Consider the following 20,637-nt stretch of genomic DNA (forward strand, 5'->3'; position numbering starts at 1 on the left):
ATGATGATGGTGATGATGATAATGACGGTATTCATGATGGTGATGGTGGTGATGGTTATGGTGATTGGTGGTGATGGTAATGGTGGTGATGGTGGTGATGGTGGTGATGGTGGTGATGGTGGTGATGAGGATGGTTATGGTGATTGGTGGTGATGATGATGATAGTGTTGGTGGTGATGGTGATGATGAGGATGGTTATGGTGATTGGTGGTGATGATGATGATAGTGTTGGTGGTGATGGTGATGGTGATGATGGTGGTGATGGTGATGGGGGTGATGGTGGTGATGGTGATGGTGGTGATGGTGGTGATGGTGGTGATGGTGATGGTGGTGATGGTGGTGGTGATGGTGATGGTGATGGTGATGGTGATGGTGATGGTGGTGATGGTGATGGGGGTGATGATGGTGATGGTGGTGATGGTGGTGATGGTGGTGATGGTGGTGATGGTGGTGATGAGGATGGTTATGGTGATGGTGGTGATGGTGATGATGACGGTGCATGGTGATGACAATGATGATAATGGTGATGACGATGGTGATAATGATGATGGTGATGATGATGACGGTATTCATGATGGTGATGGCGGCGATGGTTATGGTGATAGGTGGTGATGGTAATGGTGGTGATGGTGGTGATGGTGGTGATGGTGGTGATGGTGGTGATGAGGATGCTTATGGTGATTGCTGGTGATGATGGTGATGATAGTGTTGGTGGTGATGGTGATGGTGGTGATCACGGTGCATGGTAATGACAATGATGATAATGCTTACGATGATGGTGATAATGATGATGGTGATGATGATAATGACGGTATTCATGATGGTGATGGTGGTGATGGTTATGGTGATTGGTGGTGATGGTGATGGTGGTGATGAGGATGGTTACGGTAGTGTTGGTGATGATGTCGATGGTGGTCATTGCTGGCGATGATGATAATGACGGTGGTGATGACAATGATGATAATGGGGATGATGATGATGGTGATAATGATAATGGTGACAGTGATGATGACGGTATTCATGGCGGTGATGGTGATAGTGATGTTGATTGTGACTACCCTTTATACTGTCCTAATCACGTCATTAATTCAAACTATATAAGTGGTAGATACTTATAATGATAATGATTGGATTTACCGGTAGTCAATCAAAAAATTAAGAAGAACTGTTGAGGTATTTTTTCAGACGTTTTGTGAAGTAGTCATGTGAAACACTCTGATTTGAAGCCATCCTGCTTTCTGGATTTGGAAATGATGATGGTAGCGAAGGAGCAGATGTAGATAAAAATGAACATAATGTTCTCTGCTGTTGAAAGAGTAAGGAGGTGTATTTAGGAAGAGTGGTTGACATAGATTTAACAGTTTTTATATACAAGTATCTAGTATGAAATTCTTTGTAATTTTCATTCACTTTGTTCCATTTTTATCTGTATTAACTATGAAAGAGTGGAAAATTCATTTAGACCTTTAAGCTTATCTGTACTATTTTATAGGAGGGATTAGACCACACTGCAAGGTCACTGGACAGGTGCTTATCTCATCAACTCAGCTCTCAATTAACATAAGAAAAAGAGGATCATGGGGGACCAATGGTCACTGATTAGGCATTGTTTTATATAGAGGGAGCAAGTAGCTACAAGTAGGACAGTGTGACTTTAAGAAAACTCAGAACTGTAATTATTCTTCCCTCCACCATTCCTGTATGAAGGTACTTGCAAAGAGGGTGACTTCAAGTGTCCTGGAACAGGACAGTGCCTACCAGCTCACTATGTGTGTGATTTCTACTACGACTGCATAGGAGGCGTGGAAGATGAAACGGAAGGATGCGGAACACCTTCCTCAATATGTGAGTTATTAGGCCTGGGGGGTATTTCACAAAGATCTTAAGTTGTACTTACATGTATCTCTAAGTTGGACTTAAAAGTTATGGAGAGCCATTTGTAGCCTTAAAATAAAATATATTCAAAATCGAAAATTCAAGTATTTTAAACTTTTCATAAATTCCACATCGAGAACATGAAATCTCCCATGATAGTAGAAAATATGAATGATATGAATCAACATTTTATGCCTTTTAAAATAACTTTTACAAAATATTTTTAAAGATGCTAACGGCTTTCCATAATTTTTAAGTCCAACTTAGAGATAAGTTCAACTTAGGATATTTGTGAAACACCCCCCAGTTTCATAAAGCTGCACGTAACGTTACACACGACTTTTTGAACGACTTGTATACGAAGTGCCAGATAGGATGCCCAAAGTTTTTCCTGATGTTTTAACAAAGTGTGACTATATTTCCAATAACCTCAATTAAATTATGGCCAAAAAAAATACTTTGTCATAAAAATGTTTGTTATAATATTAAGAGTGATAATCTACATCTGCACAGTTCAACTTTAGTTGATGCAGTTAATAATGATTACGAGCAGCTTTATGTAACACCCCGTATTGGTCATTTTAGGTGTTTTTAGTAGAGGTGTTGGGGTCTAGTGGATAAGTCACTCAACTGCAGATCACAAGGTACGAGGTTCAAATCCCAGTCCGGCACTAATGCCCTTTGCCAAGACGTTAATCTACATTTGCCACTCTCTACCCAGGTGTTAATGGATACCCGGTAGGATGGGAATTTAATGTACATGTAGATTGCTCAGCATTGTGAGCATCTGTAAAATGATGCCTGCATGGCTGGAATGCTCCCCAGGGAGTGGATACATTTTAAATCCAGACGAAGCAGGGAGAGTTATCCTATTGCTTCATGGAGCACCTAGTGTTGATCCTGTCTGTGTTCTCATAGCGACACAAAATTATTAATGAATTGAGTAGAATAGCTTTATAATCTTTCACCTCATGTAAAAAATTTCACCATCTCACTCATAAATGTCATATGTATGTGGACCATTTCTTTTTACTGCATTCTTATGCCCAAAGGAAATTAATTAATGAAATTAAATGATTCAATCAATGCAGTGCAACAATTTTACCATCTCACTCATGAATGTCAGATGTATCTTTACCATTTCTTTTCACTGCATTTTTATAAACAAAGGAAATGAACTAATGAAATAAAATGATTTAATCAATGCAGTGCAACAGACCCTTGAAGTAGAAACGATCTTCAAGATTCAATCGACCAACTACCCCGACTTCTACCCACCAAGGGACTATCTGGTTTACATCATCACAGCTCCTCAGGACCATGTTGTCCGTGTGATTTACAAAGACTTTTCTATCGACTGGAAGGGTTTCTTGGTGTTTGGCCATGGCTCGGACTACACTGACCACGACCAGGTGTTCGCAGTTTACAACCATCACGACGACCCAACGGATTTGTACACACCGACCGATAATTTCTATATCATCTTCCATGGAGGGACCTATGGGCAATCCAAAGGGTTCGATATCGATATGATCCCTATTGAAAAATCAGGTAAGTACAAGCAATCCCATGCAGACACCGAAATCAGTACATTTCATTTCATGTCATTTATTTTCACAATAACAGCAATTCAATTTACAAAGCTTTTCATTTGACAAAGTCATTCCAATTAAAATATTAACGTGTAATGCAGTAAAATTATTGAATTGCTTGCTGTATTGCGAAGGAAATCTAGGAAAGCGTAGCTTGTAATTTACGTTCCCTAGCATAACATTCATCTTGTGACATTATCTGTAAATCATTAGTGAGCTAAAGATGACATAATTAGTGAAAACAAATATTGGGGTCATCCACAAATAATATAATGATAAAACATAGATGAATTCTGAAAATCATTAATATACAACATTAACAAAAGAGGCCCAAGAAGTGAGCCCTGAGGCACTCAACATGCCATGTCATTATATTCTGAGCTTGAGCCATTTATGGAGACGAACTGCTTTCTACCTGTAAGATAACTGCAGAACCACTCCGAGGCCCTTCCCCTTATTTCATAATGTGACAATTTATGTACAGTAATAGAATGTCATGGTCGATGGTATCAAGGGCCTTGCAGAGGTCTAGAAAGATACCAAGTGTGTGAAGGTGGTCATCTATAGCAGTTGCTATATGATTAATAAAGTATAAATACGTTTTAGTTGAGGATGTGAAAATTAAACTCTGTCCTCTGCTCTGCTTGTCTGCTAGCTACTCCAACAGTGATTCCACAAGGCACCTGTGAGCCAGGAGAGTTTGCTTGTTTTGACGGTGATTGTTTGCCTGGTTACTATGAGTGTGATGGTCAGCATGATTGTACAGGTGATGAAGACGAGGCCAGGTGTTACGCAAGTGGAGGTGAGATCAACCAATGCAATTTCCTTATAATCCCTAAGCTGCAAGGTCTGGTGACCTGACATATGCTCTTGTCAAATGTTTAGGGTTTGGGTTAGGGCTGCAATTGTTTAGGGTTAGGGCTATGGCTGCAATTGGTTATGTGTTAGGTTTAGGTTTAGGGTTAGGGCTCCACTTTGGTTATGTATTAGATTTTTCTTTCCTCTACAAATCCATCCACAACTTAATTACCGTTGATACTGACCACTACCAAAACGGGTCATCTGGAGTAGGGGTATCTACAAGAATACGCTCTTCAGTATCATTCACGAAGTTATCCGCTGTAAAGGACTGTTATAAACACTCTCTATATCCCAGGACATTCCCTGAATGGAACTTTCTCCCGGCCCATGTTAGAAATACCTCCACCCTTGGAGCCTTTAAAGCTAACTTACAAAAGCTCAACATGGGTGAAATAATTGCTAGAGCCCACTTCAGAAATTAAGTATAAGATACTATGCTCAGTCGACTGCGCCTGCATGTTACATCCCGGCTGAGGAGTTTATGCAGTAGCCCACCAGAACCAGAACCAGAACCAGATTTAGGGTTAGGACAAGAGCTGCAATTGGTTATGTGTTGGGTTTAGGGTTAGGGCTGCAATTGGTTATGTGTTAGGTTTAGGGTTAGGGCTAGGGCTGCAATTGGTTATGTGTTGGGTTTAGGGTTAGGGCTGCAATTGGGTATGTATTAGATTTAGGGTTAGGATTAGAGCTGCAATTGGTTATGTGTTGGGTTTAGGGTTAGGGCTGCAATTGGTTATGCGTTAGGTTTAGAGTTAGGGCTAGGGCTGCAATTGGGTATGTGTTGGGTTTAGGGTTAGGGCTGCAATTGGTTATGTGTTAGGTTTAAGGTTAGGACTAGGGCTGCAATTGGGTATGTGTTGGGTTTAGGGTTAGGGCTGCAATTGGTTATGTATTAGATTTAAGGTTAGGACTAGAGCTGCAATTGGTTATGTGTTGGGTTTAGGGTTAGGGTTGCAATTGGGTATGTGTTAGGTTTAGGGTTTGGGCTAGGGCTGCAATTGGTTATGTGTTGGGTTTAGGGTTAGGGCTGCAATTGGGTATGTGTTAGGTTTAAGGTTAGGACTAGGGCTGCAATTGGGTATGTGTTGGGTTTAGGGTTAGGGCTGCAATTGGGTATGTGTTAGGTTTAGGGTTAGGGCTAGAGCTGCAATTGGTTATGTGTTGGGTTTAGGGTTAGGGCTGCAATTGGGTATGTGTTAGGTTTAAGGTTAGGACTAGGGCTGCAATTGGGTATGTGTTGGGTTTAGGATTAGAGCTGCAATTGGTTATGTGTTGGGTTTAGGGTTAGGGCTAGGGCTGCAATTGGTTATGTGTTGGGTTTAGGGTTAGGGCTGCAATTGGGTATGTGTTAGGTTTAAGGTTAGGACTAGGGCTGCAATTGGGTATGTGTTGGGTTTAGGGTTAGGGCTGCAATTGGGTATGTGTTAGGTTTAGGGTTAGGGCTAGAGCTGCAATTGGTTATGTGTTGGGTTTAGGGTTAGGGCTGCAATTGGGTATGTGTTAGGTTTAAGGTTAGGACTAGGGCTGCAATTGGGTATGTGTTGGGTTTAGGATTAGAGCTGCAATTGGTTATGTGTTGGGTTTAGGGTTAGGGCTGCAATTGGGTATGTGTTAGGTTTAGGGTTAGGGCTAGAGCTGCAATTGGTTATGTGTTGGGTTTAGGGTTAGGGCTGCAATTGGGTATGTGTTAGGTTTAAGGTTAGGACTAGGGCTGCAATTGGGTATGTGTTGGGTTTAGGGTTAGGGCTGCAATTGGTTATGTGTTAGGTTTAGGGTTAGGGCTAGGCCTGCAATTGGTTATGTGTTGGGTTTAGGGTTTGGTCTGCAATTGGTTATGTATTAGATTTAGGGTTAGGGCTAGGGCTGCAATTGGTTATGTGTTGGGTTTAGGGTTAGGGCTGCAATTGGTTATGTATTAGATTTAAGGTTAGGACTAGAGCTGCAATTGGTTATGTGTTGGGTTTAGGGTTAGGGCTGCAATTGGGTATGTATTAGATTTAGGGTTAGGGCTAGGGCTGCAATTGGTTATGTGTTGGGTTTAGGGTTAGGGCTAGGGCTGCAATTGGTTATGTGTTGGGTTTAGGGTTAGGGCTGCAATTGGTTATGTATTAGATTTAAGGATAGGACTAGAGCTGCAATTGGTTATGTGTTGGGTTTAGGGTTAGGGCTGCAATTGGGTATGTATTAGATTTAGGGTTAGGGCTAGGGCTGCAATTGGTTATGTGTTGGGTTTAGGGTTAATAGGGCTGCAATTGGTTATGTATTAGATTTAAGGTTAGGACTAGGGCTGCAATTGGTTATGTGTTGGGTTTAGGGTTAGGGCTGCAATTGGTTATGTATTAGATTTAAGGTTAGGACTAGAGCTGCAATTGGTTATGTGTTGGGTTTAGGGTTAGGGCTGCAATTGGGTATGTATTAGGTTTAGAGTTAGGGCTAGGGCTGCAATTGGTTATGTGTTGGGTTTAGGGTTAGGGCTGCAATTGGTTATGTATTAGATTTAAGGTTAATAATAATAATAATAATTAATAATAATTGTAAATTTATAATGCGCAGTTTCTATATGTATATACTCAACTGCGCATGACATAATCATAGTAAAAGGAACAATACAAATAAACATTTAAAAGTTAAAATCGATGCTAAGGGGGAACCTGTGTATGCTTTACAATGAAAATGTCTATGTAAAACTTTCCTGAAACAGATAGGTTTTCAGGTTATTTTTAAACACATTGATTGATGATGCATGTCTAATTGTGGCAGGGAGACTATTCCAGAGTTTGGGTGCAGCGCTAACAAAGGCGCGGTCACCTAGAGTAACCTTTGTTTTACAAGGTGGAAGACTCAGGAGCATGGTATCATGGGAACTACGGAGCCTGTAGGACTGGGTGGGTGATTTTAACGTCAGGAGTTCACTGAGATAAATGGGGGCCAAGCCATGGAGTGCCTTATAAGTAAGGAGGAGTATTTTGAATTTGATTCTCTGGCGAACTAGAAGCCAGTGCAGATCATGAAGTAGTGGGGTTACATGAGAGAATTTGGGGGAATTGCAGATGAGTTTGGCACATGCATTTTGTACACGTTGTAATTTACATATCTGAGATTCTGGTAAGCCAAACAGTAGTCCATTACAGTAGTCCAATTTGCTTGTTATAAAGGCATGGACTAATGTAATGATACATGTGCGAGTTAGGTATTTCCGAATGTGACGTAGGTTGTACAGATGATAGAAGGCTGCTTTGCATGTTTTGGATATATGGGTCTCCATGTTCAACTGAGAGTCAAACCAGACACCAAGGTTTTTTGCAACCATAGACTGCTCGACTACAGTATTTCCGACTGTTATACAATTTATATTAAGTTTTGACACTTGCCTAGGTGTTCCAATAATAAGAAATTCAGTTTTGCTGTCGTTGAGTTTCAACTTACAGCTTAACATCCACCTACGAAGATCCCTTAGACAGTGTTCAAGAGCTGAAACACAGGACTGTTCTTGTTCCCTGACTGGGCTACATGAAATGTATAACTGGGTATCATCTGCATAGCAGTGACAAGATATGTGCTGAGAGTACTCAGGACTCAGGTTAGGACTAGGGCTGCAATTGGTTATGTGTTGGGTTTAGGGTTAGGGCTGCAATTGGTTATGTATTAGATTTAGGGTTAGGACTAGGGCTGCAATTGGTTATGTATTAGATTTAAGGTTAGGACTAGGGCTGCAATTGGTTATGTTTTGGGTTTAGGGTTAGGGCTGCAATTGGTTATGTATTAGATTTAAGGTTAGGACTAGGGCTGCAATTGGTTATGTGTTGGGTTTAGGGTTAGGGCTGCAATTGGTTATGTATTAGATTTAGGGTTAGGACTAGGGCTGCAATTGGTTATGTATTAGATTTAAGGTTAGGACTAGGGCTGCAATTGGTTATGTGTTGGGTTTAGGGTTAGGGCTGCAATTGGTTATGTGTTAGGTTTAGAGTTAGGGCTAGGGCTGCAATTGGGTATGTGTTAGGTTAAGGTTTAGGGTTAGGGCTGCAATTGGGTATGTATTAGATTTAGGGTTAGGACTAGAGCTGCAATTGGTTATGTGTTGGGTTTAGGGTTAGGGCTGCAATTGGGTATGTATTAGATTTAGGGTTAGGATTAGAGCTGCAATTGGTTATGTGTTGGGTTTAGGGTTAGGGCTGCAATTGGTTATGTGTTAGGTTTAGGGTTAGGGCTAGGGCTGCAATTGGTTATGTGTTGGGTTTAGGGTTTGGTCTGCAATTGGTTATGTATTAGATTTAGGGTTAGGACTAGAGCTGCAATTGGTTATGTGTTGGGTTTAGGGTTAGGGCTGCAATTGGTTATGTATTAGATTTAAGGTTAGGACTAGGGCTGCAATTGGTTATGTGTTGGGTTTAGGGTTAGGGCTGCAATTGGTTATGTGTTAGTTTTAGAGTTAGGGCTAGAGCTGCAATTGGTTATGTGTTGGGTTTAGGGTTTGGTCTGCAATTGGTTATGTATTAGATTTAAGGTTAGGACTAGGGCTGCAATTGGTTATGTGTTGGGTTTAGGGTTAGGGCTGCAATTGGTTATGTATTAGATTTAAGGTTAGGACTAGGGCTGCAATTGGTTATGTGTTGGGTTTAGGGTTAGGGCTGCAATTGGTTATGTATTAGGTTTAGAGTTAGGGCTAGGGCTGCAATTGGTTATGTGTTGGGTTTAGGGTTAGGGCTGCAATTGGTTATGTATTAGATTTAAGGTTAGGACTAGGGCTGCAATTGGTTATGTGTTGGGTTTAGGGTTAGGGCTGCAATTGGTTATGTATTAGATTTAGGGTTAGGACTAGGGCTGCAATTGGTTATGTATTAGATTTAAGGTTAGGACTAGGGCTGCAATTGGTTATGTGTTGGGTTTAGGGTTAGGGCTGTAATTGGTTATGTATTAGATTTAAGGTTAGGACTAGGGCTGCAATTGGTTATGTATTAGATTTAAGATAAGGACTAGGGCTGCAATTGGTTATGTGTTGGGTTTAGGGTTAGGGCTGCAATTGGTTATGTGTTAGGTTTAGAGTTAGGGCTAGGGCTGCAATTGGGTATATGTTAGGTTAAGGTTTAGGGTTAGGGCTGCAATTGGGTATGTATTAGATTTAGGGTTAGGACTAGAGCTGCAATTGGTTATGTGTTGGGTTTAGGGTTAGGGCTGCAATTGGGTATGTATTAGATTGAGGGTTAGGATTAGAGCTGCAATTGGTTATGTGTTGGGTTTAGGGTTAGGGCTGCAATTGGTTATGTGTTTGGTTTAGGGTTAGGGCTAGGGCTGCAATTTGTTATGTGTAAGGTTTAGGGTTAGGGCTGCAACTGTGTTTTGATGAGGATTAGGGTTGGGGTTAGGTTAGATTTTGGGTTAGGGTTTAGGGTTAGCATAGGTTTGGGTTACGTAATGGGTTAGAGTTACGTTATGGTTACTCTTGGTTATGGGTTAGGGTTAGGGTTGCTCTTGGTTATGGTTTAAGGTTAGGGTTGCAATTGGGTTTTGATTGAGTTTAATGTTAGGGCTAGGGTAGGTCTATGTTTTGGTTTAGGGTTAGGGTAGCTAATCATTATAGGTTAGGTTTAGGGTTAGGGTAGCTACTGGTTAGGGGTTAGGCTAAGGATGAGGGTTAGCATAGGTATGAGTGAGGTTTAGAGTTGGAGTTAGGGTAGCTATTGGTTAGGATTAGGGTTTTAATTGGGTTTTGATGAGTTTAATGTTAGGGCTAGGGTAGGTATTTGTTATATGTTAGGTTTAGGGATAGGGTCGCGGTTAGGGTAGCTATTGGTTATGGGTTAGAGTTTAGGTTAGGACAGCTATCCATTATGGATTAGAGTTGCTTTTGGATTTTGATTAGGATGAGCGTTAGGGTTGGTATTGGTTATGGGTTAGGGTAGGTATTTAGAATATAGATTAGCTATTGGATAAGGGTTAAGTTTAGGGTTTTGTATAGTGTTGGGGGTCAGGGTTGAAGCCAGGAATTCAGTTAGTGTAGGATATAGACATGGACCAATCGTAGCGGGAGCAAGTATCGTACAACCGGCAGGTCCCTGCAAAGTGTTTCATGTAGAAATGATGTAGCTATGTTACATGCGTTTCGGTAATACAGGAACTTAATCATATTATTTGTCTGAATTATTATCTTTTAAATCATATCAATTGGCACAAAACATACAGCTAAATTCTCAAGCTACCTCGTCCTAAGACAAAAGTAACTCTTGGAGATTGCGCTTTCAGTTGTGTCTTTCCAAAGGTTTGGAAAAACCAACCACTAGACATAACAGAAGCCTTCAAAACCGTCTTCAAAATGTTGTTGAAGATGCATTTTTGTTTTCAGGAGCTTTTGAATAATTTTTGGTTGTGTGTCAGTAAACTAGCACTGTTTAGAGCATTTTTGTTTCATCACAGCACAGTAGAATATATTTATATAGTAGCTGCATTATATAAATTGATTTAATTATAATTATTCTATTCGGTTGTTTTCCAGGTACGTGCCAGTCCCATCAATTCACTTGTGATGATGGTACTTGCATCCATGAGTCATGGAGGTGCGATGCATACGTTGACTGCAGCAATGGGGAAGATCAACAGAACTGTGGTAAGTCAGTTATATAAACCTCTCATGTAATGCACTGTCCTGCCATTATCTTTACTTTTGATGTACTTTTACTACCTCCACTTCTGCCACTTCTTCTTCTTTTTCTTTTTTTTCTCTTTTTGTTCTTCTTCTTCTTCATTTTAATAATAATAATAATATTTCATTTTTATATAGCGCTTAATACAAATGTCTCTAAGCGCTTTACAAATATACTATTACCCTGGTCATTGGATTCAGTGCTTGCCCGCACACAATGTGTGCACAATCTCCACTCCCTGGGGAGCATTCCAGCCAGGCATTACAGGACGTTCAAAAACTGTTTGACCAACAATGACGGTCGCATCCTACCGGGTACCCATTTTAACACCTTGGTGGAGAGTAGCAAGTGCAGGTTAATATCTTGCCAAAGGATATTAGTGCCGTGTCGGGATTCGAACCCTCAAACTTCTTCTTCTTCTTCTTCTTCCTCTTCTTCTTTCCCTTCTTCTTCATCTTCCTCTTCTTTCCTCTCTGTACTCGGAAGTTTGTTTTTCTTTTAAATTTTTAAAATTGAATACTACTACTATACCAATTCACCTCTTACTTAATAATCAGACTTGATGATACTACTCTCCCTTCACCAAAGCCTGATCTTGAACAAGCTTTGCTTTTTAATTAGGCTCCTGACATTTTACATTGTTTTTCATATTGTCTGTCTTAGCTACACATCTCTCAAAACACCTTGCTATTTACTGTACATTATACTTCATTTAGGTTATCTACCTGTTATGCTTTGTAACTCTATAGTTTGTTTGAATCTGAATTATTTTAATATATAAACGTGAACAAAATTAACTTTAACTTCAATTAAGTCATTGCTCAAAACCCTAACCCTAATATGAACCTTCCCCCCACACCATATTCCTAACCACGCCTGGGTAGAGAATGGCAAATGTCAATTAGAATTTTACCACTGGACATTCAGAATTGTTTTAATAAAAGACAAATAAACCTATTCAATCGATCAATCAAGTTTCTTATGAACGCTTCTTTGAAACAAGTCTCATTCACCCCCTTGTGTTCTGTTTGTCCCGGCAGCATGTGACCCAGACACACAGTTCACATGTGAGTCAAACGGAGCTTGTATACCAGCTCAATGGCAGTGCAACTACTTTACTAATTGCCCAGAAGGAGAGGACGAATCATCATGCGGTAAGCTTCAGCAAAAACAAGAGGAGCGATGAGCGATATTGCTCTCAAAAGCTCCAAAAGTAAATTTGTGTAAACATACGTGAACAAACCAAATCCAGATCAGATGGTAGCTAATCGGTTCGGATCTGAATTAGTTGTAAAGAAGAGATATAAAAGAAATAAACCAAGCATCTAGTTCGAAAGTATTAGTGAAATTAGATATCTTCGGGGGGACTGGCAATATACTTTAAATATACCTTGAAGGCCACACCTCGCCATCGTGGTGATGAAGATCCAATAGATAGTGTGGTGTGGCAGGGACCCATTTAAAAACCCAGGTTGGATAGTTGCCGTTTGAAGCTGAGGAGTGTGGGAGCATCAATGGCAGTTTGTGGCAGTAATACTATGCCAGTCCCTCCTCAGATAAATAATTTCTGCTTTACTTTCTCACAGCATGATATATAAATATCTCTCTCTTATTTTATAATTTTTAATATTTCACAATCCAGCCAGTGGTTGCAACATAATAGTAAACCCTTTGATTGCATTCCATACAGGTTTATGTGAAGATGATCAATTCACCTGTGGTGATGGCGCCTGTATACCTACTTACTATGTATGTGATGGCTACGATGACTGCTTTACGTCGGATGATGAAATGGACTGTGGAACAGTGGAGAACACAGGTTAGTGGGAGAGTCTGTTGTTGTATTAAGCTTATTTAAAGCCTGTCTGTACTAGTTTGGCCAGGAGGGATTAGACCACCAAGCGTGGTCACTGGCAGGTGGCTATCTCATCAACTCAGCTCTCAATTAACATGAGAAAAAAAAGGATCATGGGGGACCAGCGGGCACAGCTTAGGCATTGTTTTCTACATAGAGGGAGCAAGTAGTGCAGAGGGGCTTTAATAGTAAGAAGAAGTTGATGATGATGGTGACAAGGATGATGATAATACTAATGATAGCAAAAGTAATAATGATAATAAAACATATGATCGCAAGCAATCTTCCTAAACTTCTGAAGAAGATTAGGGTCACCACAAAGATAGAACTCCTGCAGAAAGCAGCTCTGCTAGGTGCTGCAAGACTCTTACAAAAATGACTTGAGACCTAAGGCGACGGTTCGTAGCTAGCCCTTCAGTCTGCCAATGAGATCAAAACCAGCATAATACTGATGATAATAACAATGAATTAATAATGGTATTGATAATACATGTATATCTTGTTTACCTAGGATATTCATAATGTTCTCCCTTGAGGCCCTACAATCATACTGTTATCAAGCTATCCCCATAAGGTACTACACAATTCAAGGAATTTCGTCTGACTGGGTACCCACGTATGTACCCATGTACTTCACTCTGGTGGAGAATGGCAGATGTATGTAGATTACCGTCATGCCAAAGGACGTAAGTGCTATGGCAGGGTTCTACATGAAGTACTGTTTAACTTTATAGAGTATGATTTGATAACTTATTGAGTGTCGCATAAAAACTTCTCGGCCAATAATAATAATATAATATTCCGCTTTGTTATAGCACTTAATACAAATGTCTCTAAGCGCTTTACAGATATACTATTACCCCGGTCATTGGATTCAGTGCTTGCACACACACACTGTGTGCACAATCTCCACTCCCTGGGGAGCATTCCAGCCAGGCCTTACTTGACGCTCAAAAACTGTTTGACCAACAATGGTGGTCTCATCCTACCGGGTACCCATTTAACATCTGGGTGGCGAGTAGCAAGTGCAGGTTAATATCTTGCCAAAGGATATTAGTGCCGTGTCGTGATTCAAACCCTCGGCCTTCGCATCTTCGGTCAAGCGCCTTAACTAATCGGCCACGACACTCTTTAACTTGCTCTTTAACAAATAAAATATTTTGTCTAACCTATTGCTCCATAAACAGAGCACCTCACATTAATTACGGGTGAAGAGCGTCAGATCCAATCCCCAGGTTACCCTTCACCACACGACACCCTCTGCTACTACCTCTGGGTCATCACGGTGCCAGAAGGACTCTACGTCCACGTTATCTTCAACGACTTCTCTGTCAGCCTCTGGACGTATCTCTCCCTCGGGACAGGCCCCGACCCAGACAACAGCACCTCGCTCTATGCCGTCTACTACCATCGTACCACTCCTAACGAGGCTGTCATCCCCAGCAATGTTGCCTGGTTGGACTATCACTGCGGTCACTACGCAAATGGCAGAGGGTTTGACCTGACTGTCACTACGACAGACATTAGCAGTAAGTTTCTAGTGCTGGTACAACTTTTGACATTATACATCTTTGATGTAGCAGCATGCATACACCATTTGACTTCATACTTCACGTAAAAGGGAAGGCCACCCTAATATTAAGTTGTTTTCAATAAAAAAAATGAGAGAAGCATATTACCGGTACTGGAATTTTTAAGAAAATATGATGATTTAGCAAAGCTGCCAACCACTCCTATTTTAGAAGAATAATTTCTATTTTCTAGCCCTGAAACCAAAATTATGAACACTACGGTAGTTTCCTCTTTTTCTTTCTTACACATTCTGTGTGGAAGGAAATGACTATTACTAACCGCCGCTGAAAAAAATGCAGCATTTCTTCTGCATTGTAATATGAATAGCAACTGCGCACAACAAATAACTTGTGGGTATTCACTGAGCTCTGTCATATGAGATTCAGAAATGTCACACGTATTACACTTCACATCATCATGAAAAAAACGCAGCTGTTTTTGCTGTGTCATATCTGAGCGAGCAATAAGACAGGTTATGACTGTATTTTGCTACCCACTACCAATGATTGGCCAGTTCACATATAGTGTCCTATTTTATCCTTTCTCAGCTCATGTGTTTCCAGACTGTTCAGAAGGGCAAGTGCAGTGTTACGATGGGCATTGTATTGAAAGCCACTGGTTGTGCGACACAGAAAAAGACTGCTCAATGGGAGAAGACGAAGGAGACGGAAGACTTGCTAACTGTACTGCCTACGATCGCAGTAAGTTTTGAAAATGCCATTTGGATAGAGAAATTGATAGAGAGGAGATACTGAAATTGGGAGAGAGCTAGAGGGAGAGAAAATATTCATAGAGAGAGAAAGAGAGATTGTTTTAATAATGGGAGAGGACGAAGGAGAGGGAAGGCTTGCGAACTGTACTGCCTACGATCGCAGTAAGTTTTGAAAAGATGTGTATGAGCGAAATTGGAAGAGAGAGGATACACAATCTTTGAGAGAGCTAGAAGGAGAAGAAAATATTCATAGAGAGAGAAAGAGAGATTGTTTTAATAATAGGAGAGGAAGAAAGAGATGGAGGGCTTGCTTACTGTACCGCCTATGATCTTAGTAAGTTTTTTAAATGCCATATGAATAGAGAAATTGAAGAGAGAAGATATGGAAATTAAGAGAAAGTAAAATGTAGAGTGAAAAGAAAATGTACATAGAGGAGAGAGAGAATCATTGCTTTAGGATGAAGCAACATAATAGAGGGCTTGATAATTGTACCATGTACAGTTGCAGTAAGTTTAGACAAATCTGTATGAACATATATATTTAAAGGGGGTATACGTGAGAGAGAGAAAGAGGAGAGAGGGTTACTCGGTGCTAGAGACTAGTACTAGGTGTCCGGGTGGGGGTGGATTCTGCAAGCCCCTGCCCTGTTATGGTTAAAGAGAGAGGGGAATAATAATAATAATAATAATAATAATAATAATAATAATAAATTTATATAGCGCAGCTTTTATACAAAATATATACAGAGAGAAAGAGAGTATGAACAAGATTTTGTTATCTTGAAGAGTAAGAGTGACAGACAGAGAGAAAGAGAGAGTGATCAAGAGAGAGACAGAAAAAGGTGGGTGTTGCTCATTGCGAGAGGATGAAGCTGTACTGCATATGGTAAAATCCTGTTTAGATCTATGAAAAAAGTGAGGTTAACTCCGGAGGTTAATACCTTGTGTCATACTTTGTCCACTAGATATAAACGCTCGTGGCACAACGGACAAAGCGCAAACACGAGGTAAAATTCACGTAAGACGGACTAGCACGGCATGGCACAACCTCCGGAGGCATCCGGCATGATCCGTTGTTTGGGCATAGATCTAAACGCTTGCGGGGTAGAAACAAGAAGTCTTATCACTCTAAAGCGCGTGCCCTTGCTCCACCGACGTGATCGGCTGTGAAGATGGATGTAAACAATGAGATCAATCTGCTGAACATGTATTGACAATAACAGTGTGTGTTACCTATATTTTGCTATAACATTGATATAAAAATATATCGCATGAAAACTTGATTTTCAATTTGTCTGATGAATATATATTTTTTTAAATTAAAAATATATTCCATGTAGACATCATCAATGAGCAACGCTGCCTTGCGAAGTTTTCTTTTTTTAAGTTTAATTTTTGCGCAGCTGTAGTAATAGCACGCGCTGTTTCACTGTGGACGTGTTGTCATGACAACGTACCTCATGATTACCGTAGACGTGTAACCCCGCGCTCATTACCTCGTGTTTGAGAAGGATTGTCATCCGTGAATACCTCAGACAGTCGTCTGGTGTGATATCGAGTGACATAGATCTAAGCAGGGTATAAGTTAAAAGTTGCGTGAACAGAGAGACTAAAATGTTGATACAGAGAGGACAAAAGTGAGAAATATACTTCTTCTAAAGACTAGTATATTGGTATAACAGTCATCATTATCATCATCATAATCATCATCTTCATTTTTATGATACTCATTACAGGAGCATGTGGTAACCATGACAGCGAGTTTGAGTGTGACGATGGGACAGGATGCATTCATGCAAGCTTTGTTTGTGACAGTGTCTATGACTGTCCATTCACTGGTAGTGATGAACTCAACTGTCCAAGTAAGTTCCCTTATCATATGCAGATGTAATTTATCCAATCCCATCCAGAAGGTATTTGATATACTGGTAGTTATTTTTTCTCTGGCAGTTACAAAGCGCTGCACATATTGTTCCACGTTTTAGGGCAATTAATCCCACCCTTGTATTAACAAGTTCATTGGTATGAAAGCAGAAAATAAGGGAAACAGTAAAGCAACAGGTTCAAATGAATCAGACGTAATAATATTAAAGGGAGTTTGAAATACGAGATAACTAAATCTAGATGTGACTCTCAAACTGGCAATTTGTTCAGTAGATTGTGACGTAGTCATGGACAACTTCCCTCTTTAATTGCCATGTACCAAATATCATAATTTTGTTATTCTTTCCTTAGTGCCTTCTCCATTTGGGCACTACTCAAATTAAAGTATGGATAGCATATCATTATAGGTCCTCTATAGAAAAGAAAAAAAACCTTCCTGAGTCATGCATTTTGAAAAGTGGAAACTTTGATTACTTTGTGTGTTGAAACAAGTTGTACGGCACTACGTCACAATGACTTTACCTATTCAGTCAATTTGCAGTGCCCATATATAAAGTAAATACATGTTTAGTGATTACTGCTTTGAAAAATTAATGAAAATAATGATAAGTATAATGATGATTATAATAATAACAGTAATGATAATGGTAAAAACTAATATTTATAGTAATAATAATATAAACAATTAAAAGTATATAGTAGTAGTAGTAGTTTCAGTAGAAGTAATATTAATAGTAGTAGTAATAGAGGTAGAAGTAGGAGTAGAAGTAGTAGTAGTACATGTACATGTAGTAACAGTAGTGGTAGAAGTATTAGTAAGAGTAGTGGTATTGTTGTTATTGTTATTCATGTTTTTATTATTATTATCATTATAATTATTGTTGTTATTATTATCTTAATATTGCTATTGTTGTTGTTATTATGATTATAATTGTTATCATCCATGCTGTTGTTGTTAATCACATTGAATATGTTTGGCTTGCAGGGGATTGTACTGTTCATGAGTTTGAGTGTCCTGGTCGTCAGTGCATCCCAAAGACCTTAAGATGTAACTTCTTTACTGATTGTTTGCTTGGTCAAGACGACGAGCTCAACTGTGGAACGCCACAAAATACAGGTATGCTGAAGAGCCCTATGTCTAAATTGACCAGGATGTTCTCTTATATTCCTCTAATGCTTCGTCTGATGATTTGATTCAATTCAATTCAATGTATTGATTTCATAAAATACAAAGAGATAATATATCGTCGGTGAGGTGACAAAACCTAGTATCTCAATTTTTTGAGATTTTGATTTTTTTGCATAATTTTGTACCTAATGGTCTACGACACCACCTGATAAATCCATGAAACGCCTCCTCAGTTTTTTCACAAATTCCACACACACACACCCTTAAACTAAACCTTGTAACTTAAACCCCCTTCAAATCCTCGTAAATCATTCAGAGTTGAAAGTAAGAACTCGTATCTCAATTTGTATCCAAACTAAAAACTCTTATCTCAATGTAGATAAACGCAAAAAACCTTGTAACTCACTTTCAAATATAAAAACAATTATTTTACTGTATTTCAACAAAGACATTAAAAATTGTATAAATATTCCAGTTTTAAAAAGAAAGGACGGTGTCACAGCACTAAATTTGTTGAGACAGGAAAGTTTTTTCGCTCTCCTGAAAATTCATGATTTTTGAGATACAAGGTTTTGTCAGCCCACCGACGATATTTTAAAATTGTGCCTGGGAAATCGGAATAAAAAACCAGTGGCTTGCAAAAAAACACAGCCATTCCCGTTAAATACAGGGTTACCTGCTTTCTCTAATATTACTTTCATGCTTCATCTGGTATTATCCCTTTCATTCTAAAGAATGAATAAATGTGCTACAGTTCTCATCAAAAATCGAGCAAGAACAAACTACGTCATTTCACAAAAAATGGCCTTGTCATTTTTACCTTGCAAAAAAACTGTTCTAGCTTGTGCCTGCACACTCATTTATTTTATATGCTGTTCAGGAACAGACTAGGTGATATTTATGATCTAAAATTAATGTTGAAAACATAAATACTTGAATAGATAAATAAACAAAATGAATAAGAGAGAGAGGGAAAGGCAAATTCAATTCCGAATCTTAATTCATAGTTTTATGGAAAGAAGGAGAAATCACCTAATATTTGATATATATCTTTCCTATCAACCCAGAATATATCTTCTTGGATGGAAACACCACAATGCTGAAGTCAATGAATTTCCCTGATGACTATCCAAAGAACGAGTACACAGTGACCCATGTTTCCACGGTTCCAGGAAAGGTGATTAACGTGACGTTCAACACACTTGAGCTCAGCCTCTTGTCCTACCTCGTCTTTGGCAATGGCACAGATACTCATGACTTTAGTCAGATCTTTGAGGTCTACACGCACAAGACTTCATTCCCACCTAGTACCCTTTCAATCGGTCATGAGCTCTTCATCGAGTTCTTTTCAAACATCTACGGGGGCTCACAAGGATATGATATTACCCTTGAGGCAGTCGACGCCCCACCTGGTGAGCTTTTCTCTTTCAAATGGGACTGGGTGTAGACTTAATTCTTGATTGTTTTCTAAAGATTTGTGATACATCAGATTTTGTTTTGTTTTGTTCATTTTTTGTTGGTGTAATTTTGGTTGTAATGTTGTATATACAGTCAAACCTGTCTACAGCAGTCGCCCAAGGGAAACACAAAAAACGGTCTTTATAGAAAGGTAGTCTTTGTAGACAGGTTGCTTTAGTACATGTTTCAAAGAGAAACCATTTTCAAGGGAAACAAAAAATGTGCTTGCTGTAGACAGGTGGTCACTAAAGCAGGTTTGACTGTATATATATATATATATATATATTGTGCAATCGCAAACAATAATCAGATCAGGTATCAACTGATGATTTATGACAGCTGGTCCCTGTAAGGAGAGTCTCTTTTGGGCCAATCAAATTTGTTCGCTGCTGCTCAGATGGTGTTATGGGTAACAAATCTAGGGTGATCGTTGAATTCCACGTGTGTTTCGCTGTCTGCCCTTTGTCCGCACACAGACCAGCACCCGGCACTCAGGCGCAATTGCTCTGTGCTATGGATTCATAGAACCCCAATTTCAATGGCCTGTTATCCCTCCTTATCAAGTTATTCTTCAGATGCCTGGGACAATCTAAGGGGCATTTTGGGCGGTGAATTGAGTGCAATTCTCTGTACCTGGCAGGAATTCATTCCTCGAAATGCTGGAGCGCTATATAAACGGCGGCTAGGCTAAAGCCGGGGTAATAATAAATGCACCTCAGAATAGAATTATCTAGATAGACGGCGCTATAGAAATGCCTATTATTATTATTATTATTATTATTATGAAAATAAAGCATAGATTACATTAACTCATATCCTGCAATAAGGCTGCATGCACGCTACCGTTAAAGTGCTTTGTACAAACGAGCGCGCTATCGATTGGCTGCTTAATTCACGCAAGCGAGCTACTGCTTCGCTGCCTCATGCATGTTTGCTCGCATTCGTAATAGCAGTTATTGTTCATGCCAATTGTTCTTCTCTGTGTTGTTTTTCACTCATCTGCTCCTCTTTATTCTCCTCCATTTCTCACCTTTCTCTTCTTCTTTTTCTCCTTCTGCTTG

General features: G+C 39.6%; 1 protein-coding gene across 1 annotated transcript in view; it reads left to right on the forward strand.

Annotated features, from left to right (window-relative positions):
• LOC105445097 overlaps positions 1-20,637 on the forward strand; it is a 102,155-nt gene that overhangs the window by 42,746 nt on the left and 38,772 nt on the right. The window contains exons 29-39 of the mRNA XM_030978615.1: positions 1,708-1,845; positions 3,085-3,426; positions 4,123-4,269; positions 10,819-10,929; positions 12,007-12,120; positions 12,657-12,785; positions 14,009-14,350; positions 14,942-15,094; positions 16,842-16,967; positions 17,975-18,106; positions 19,186-19,530. Of these exons, the coding sequence (XP_030834475.1) occupies positions 1,708-1,845; positions 3,085-3,426; positions 4,123-4,269; positions 10,819-10,929; positions 12,007-12,120; positions 12,657-12,785; positions 14,009-14,350; positions 14,942-15,094; positions 16,842-16,967; positions 17,975-18,106; positions 19,186-19,530 (2,079 nt within the window). The remainder of the gene's footprint in view (positions 1-1,707; positions 1,846-3,084; positions 3,427-4,122; positions 4,270-10,818; positions 10,930-12,006; positions 12,121-12,656; positions 12,786-14,008; positions 14,351-14,941; positions 15,095-16,841; positions 16,968-17,974; positions 18,107-19,185; positions 19,531-20,637) is intronic.

The sequence above is a fragment of the Strongylocentrotus purpuratus genome, unplaced genomic scaffold (assembly GCF_000002235.5).
Source record: "Strongylocentrotus purpuratus isolate Spur 01 unplaced genomic scaffold, Spur_5.0 spur5_scaffold_1, whole genome shotgun sequence".
NCBI lineage: Eukaryota > Metazoa > Echinodermata > Echinoidea > Camarodonta > Strongylocentrotidae > Strongylocentrotus > Strongylocentrotus purpuratus.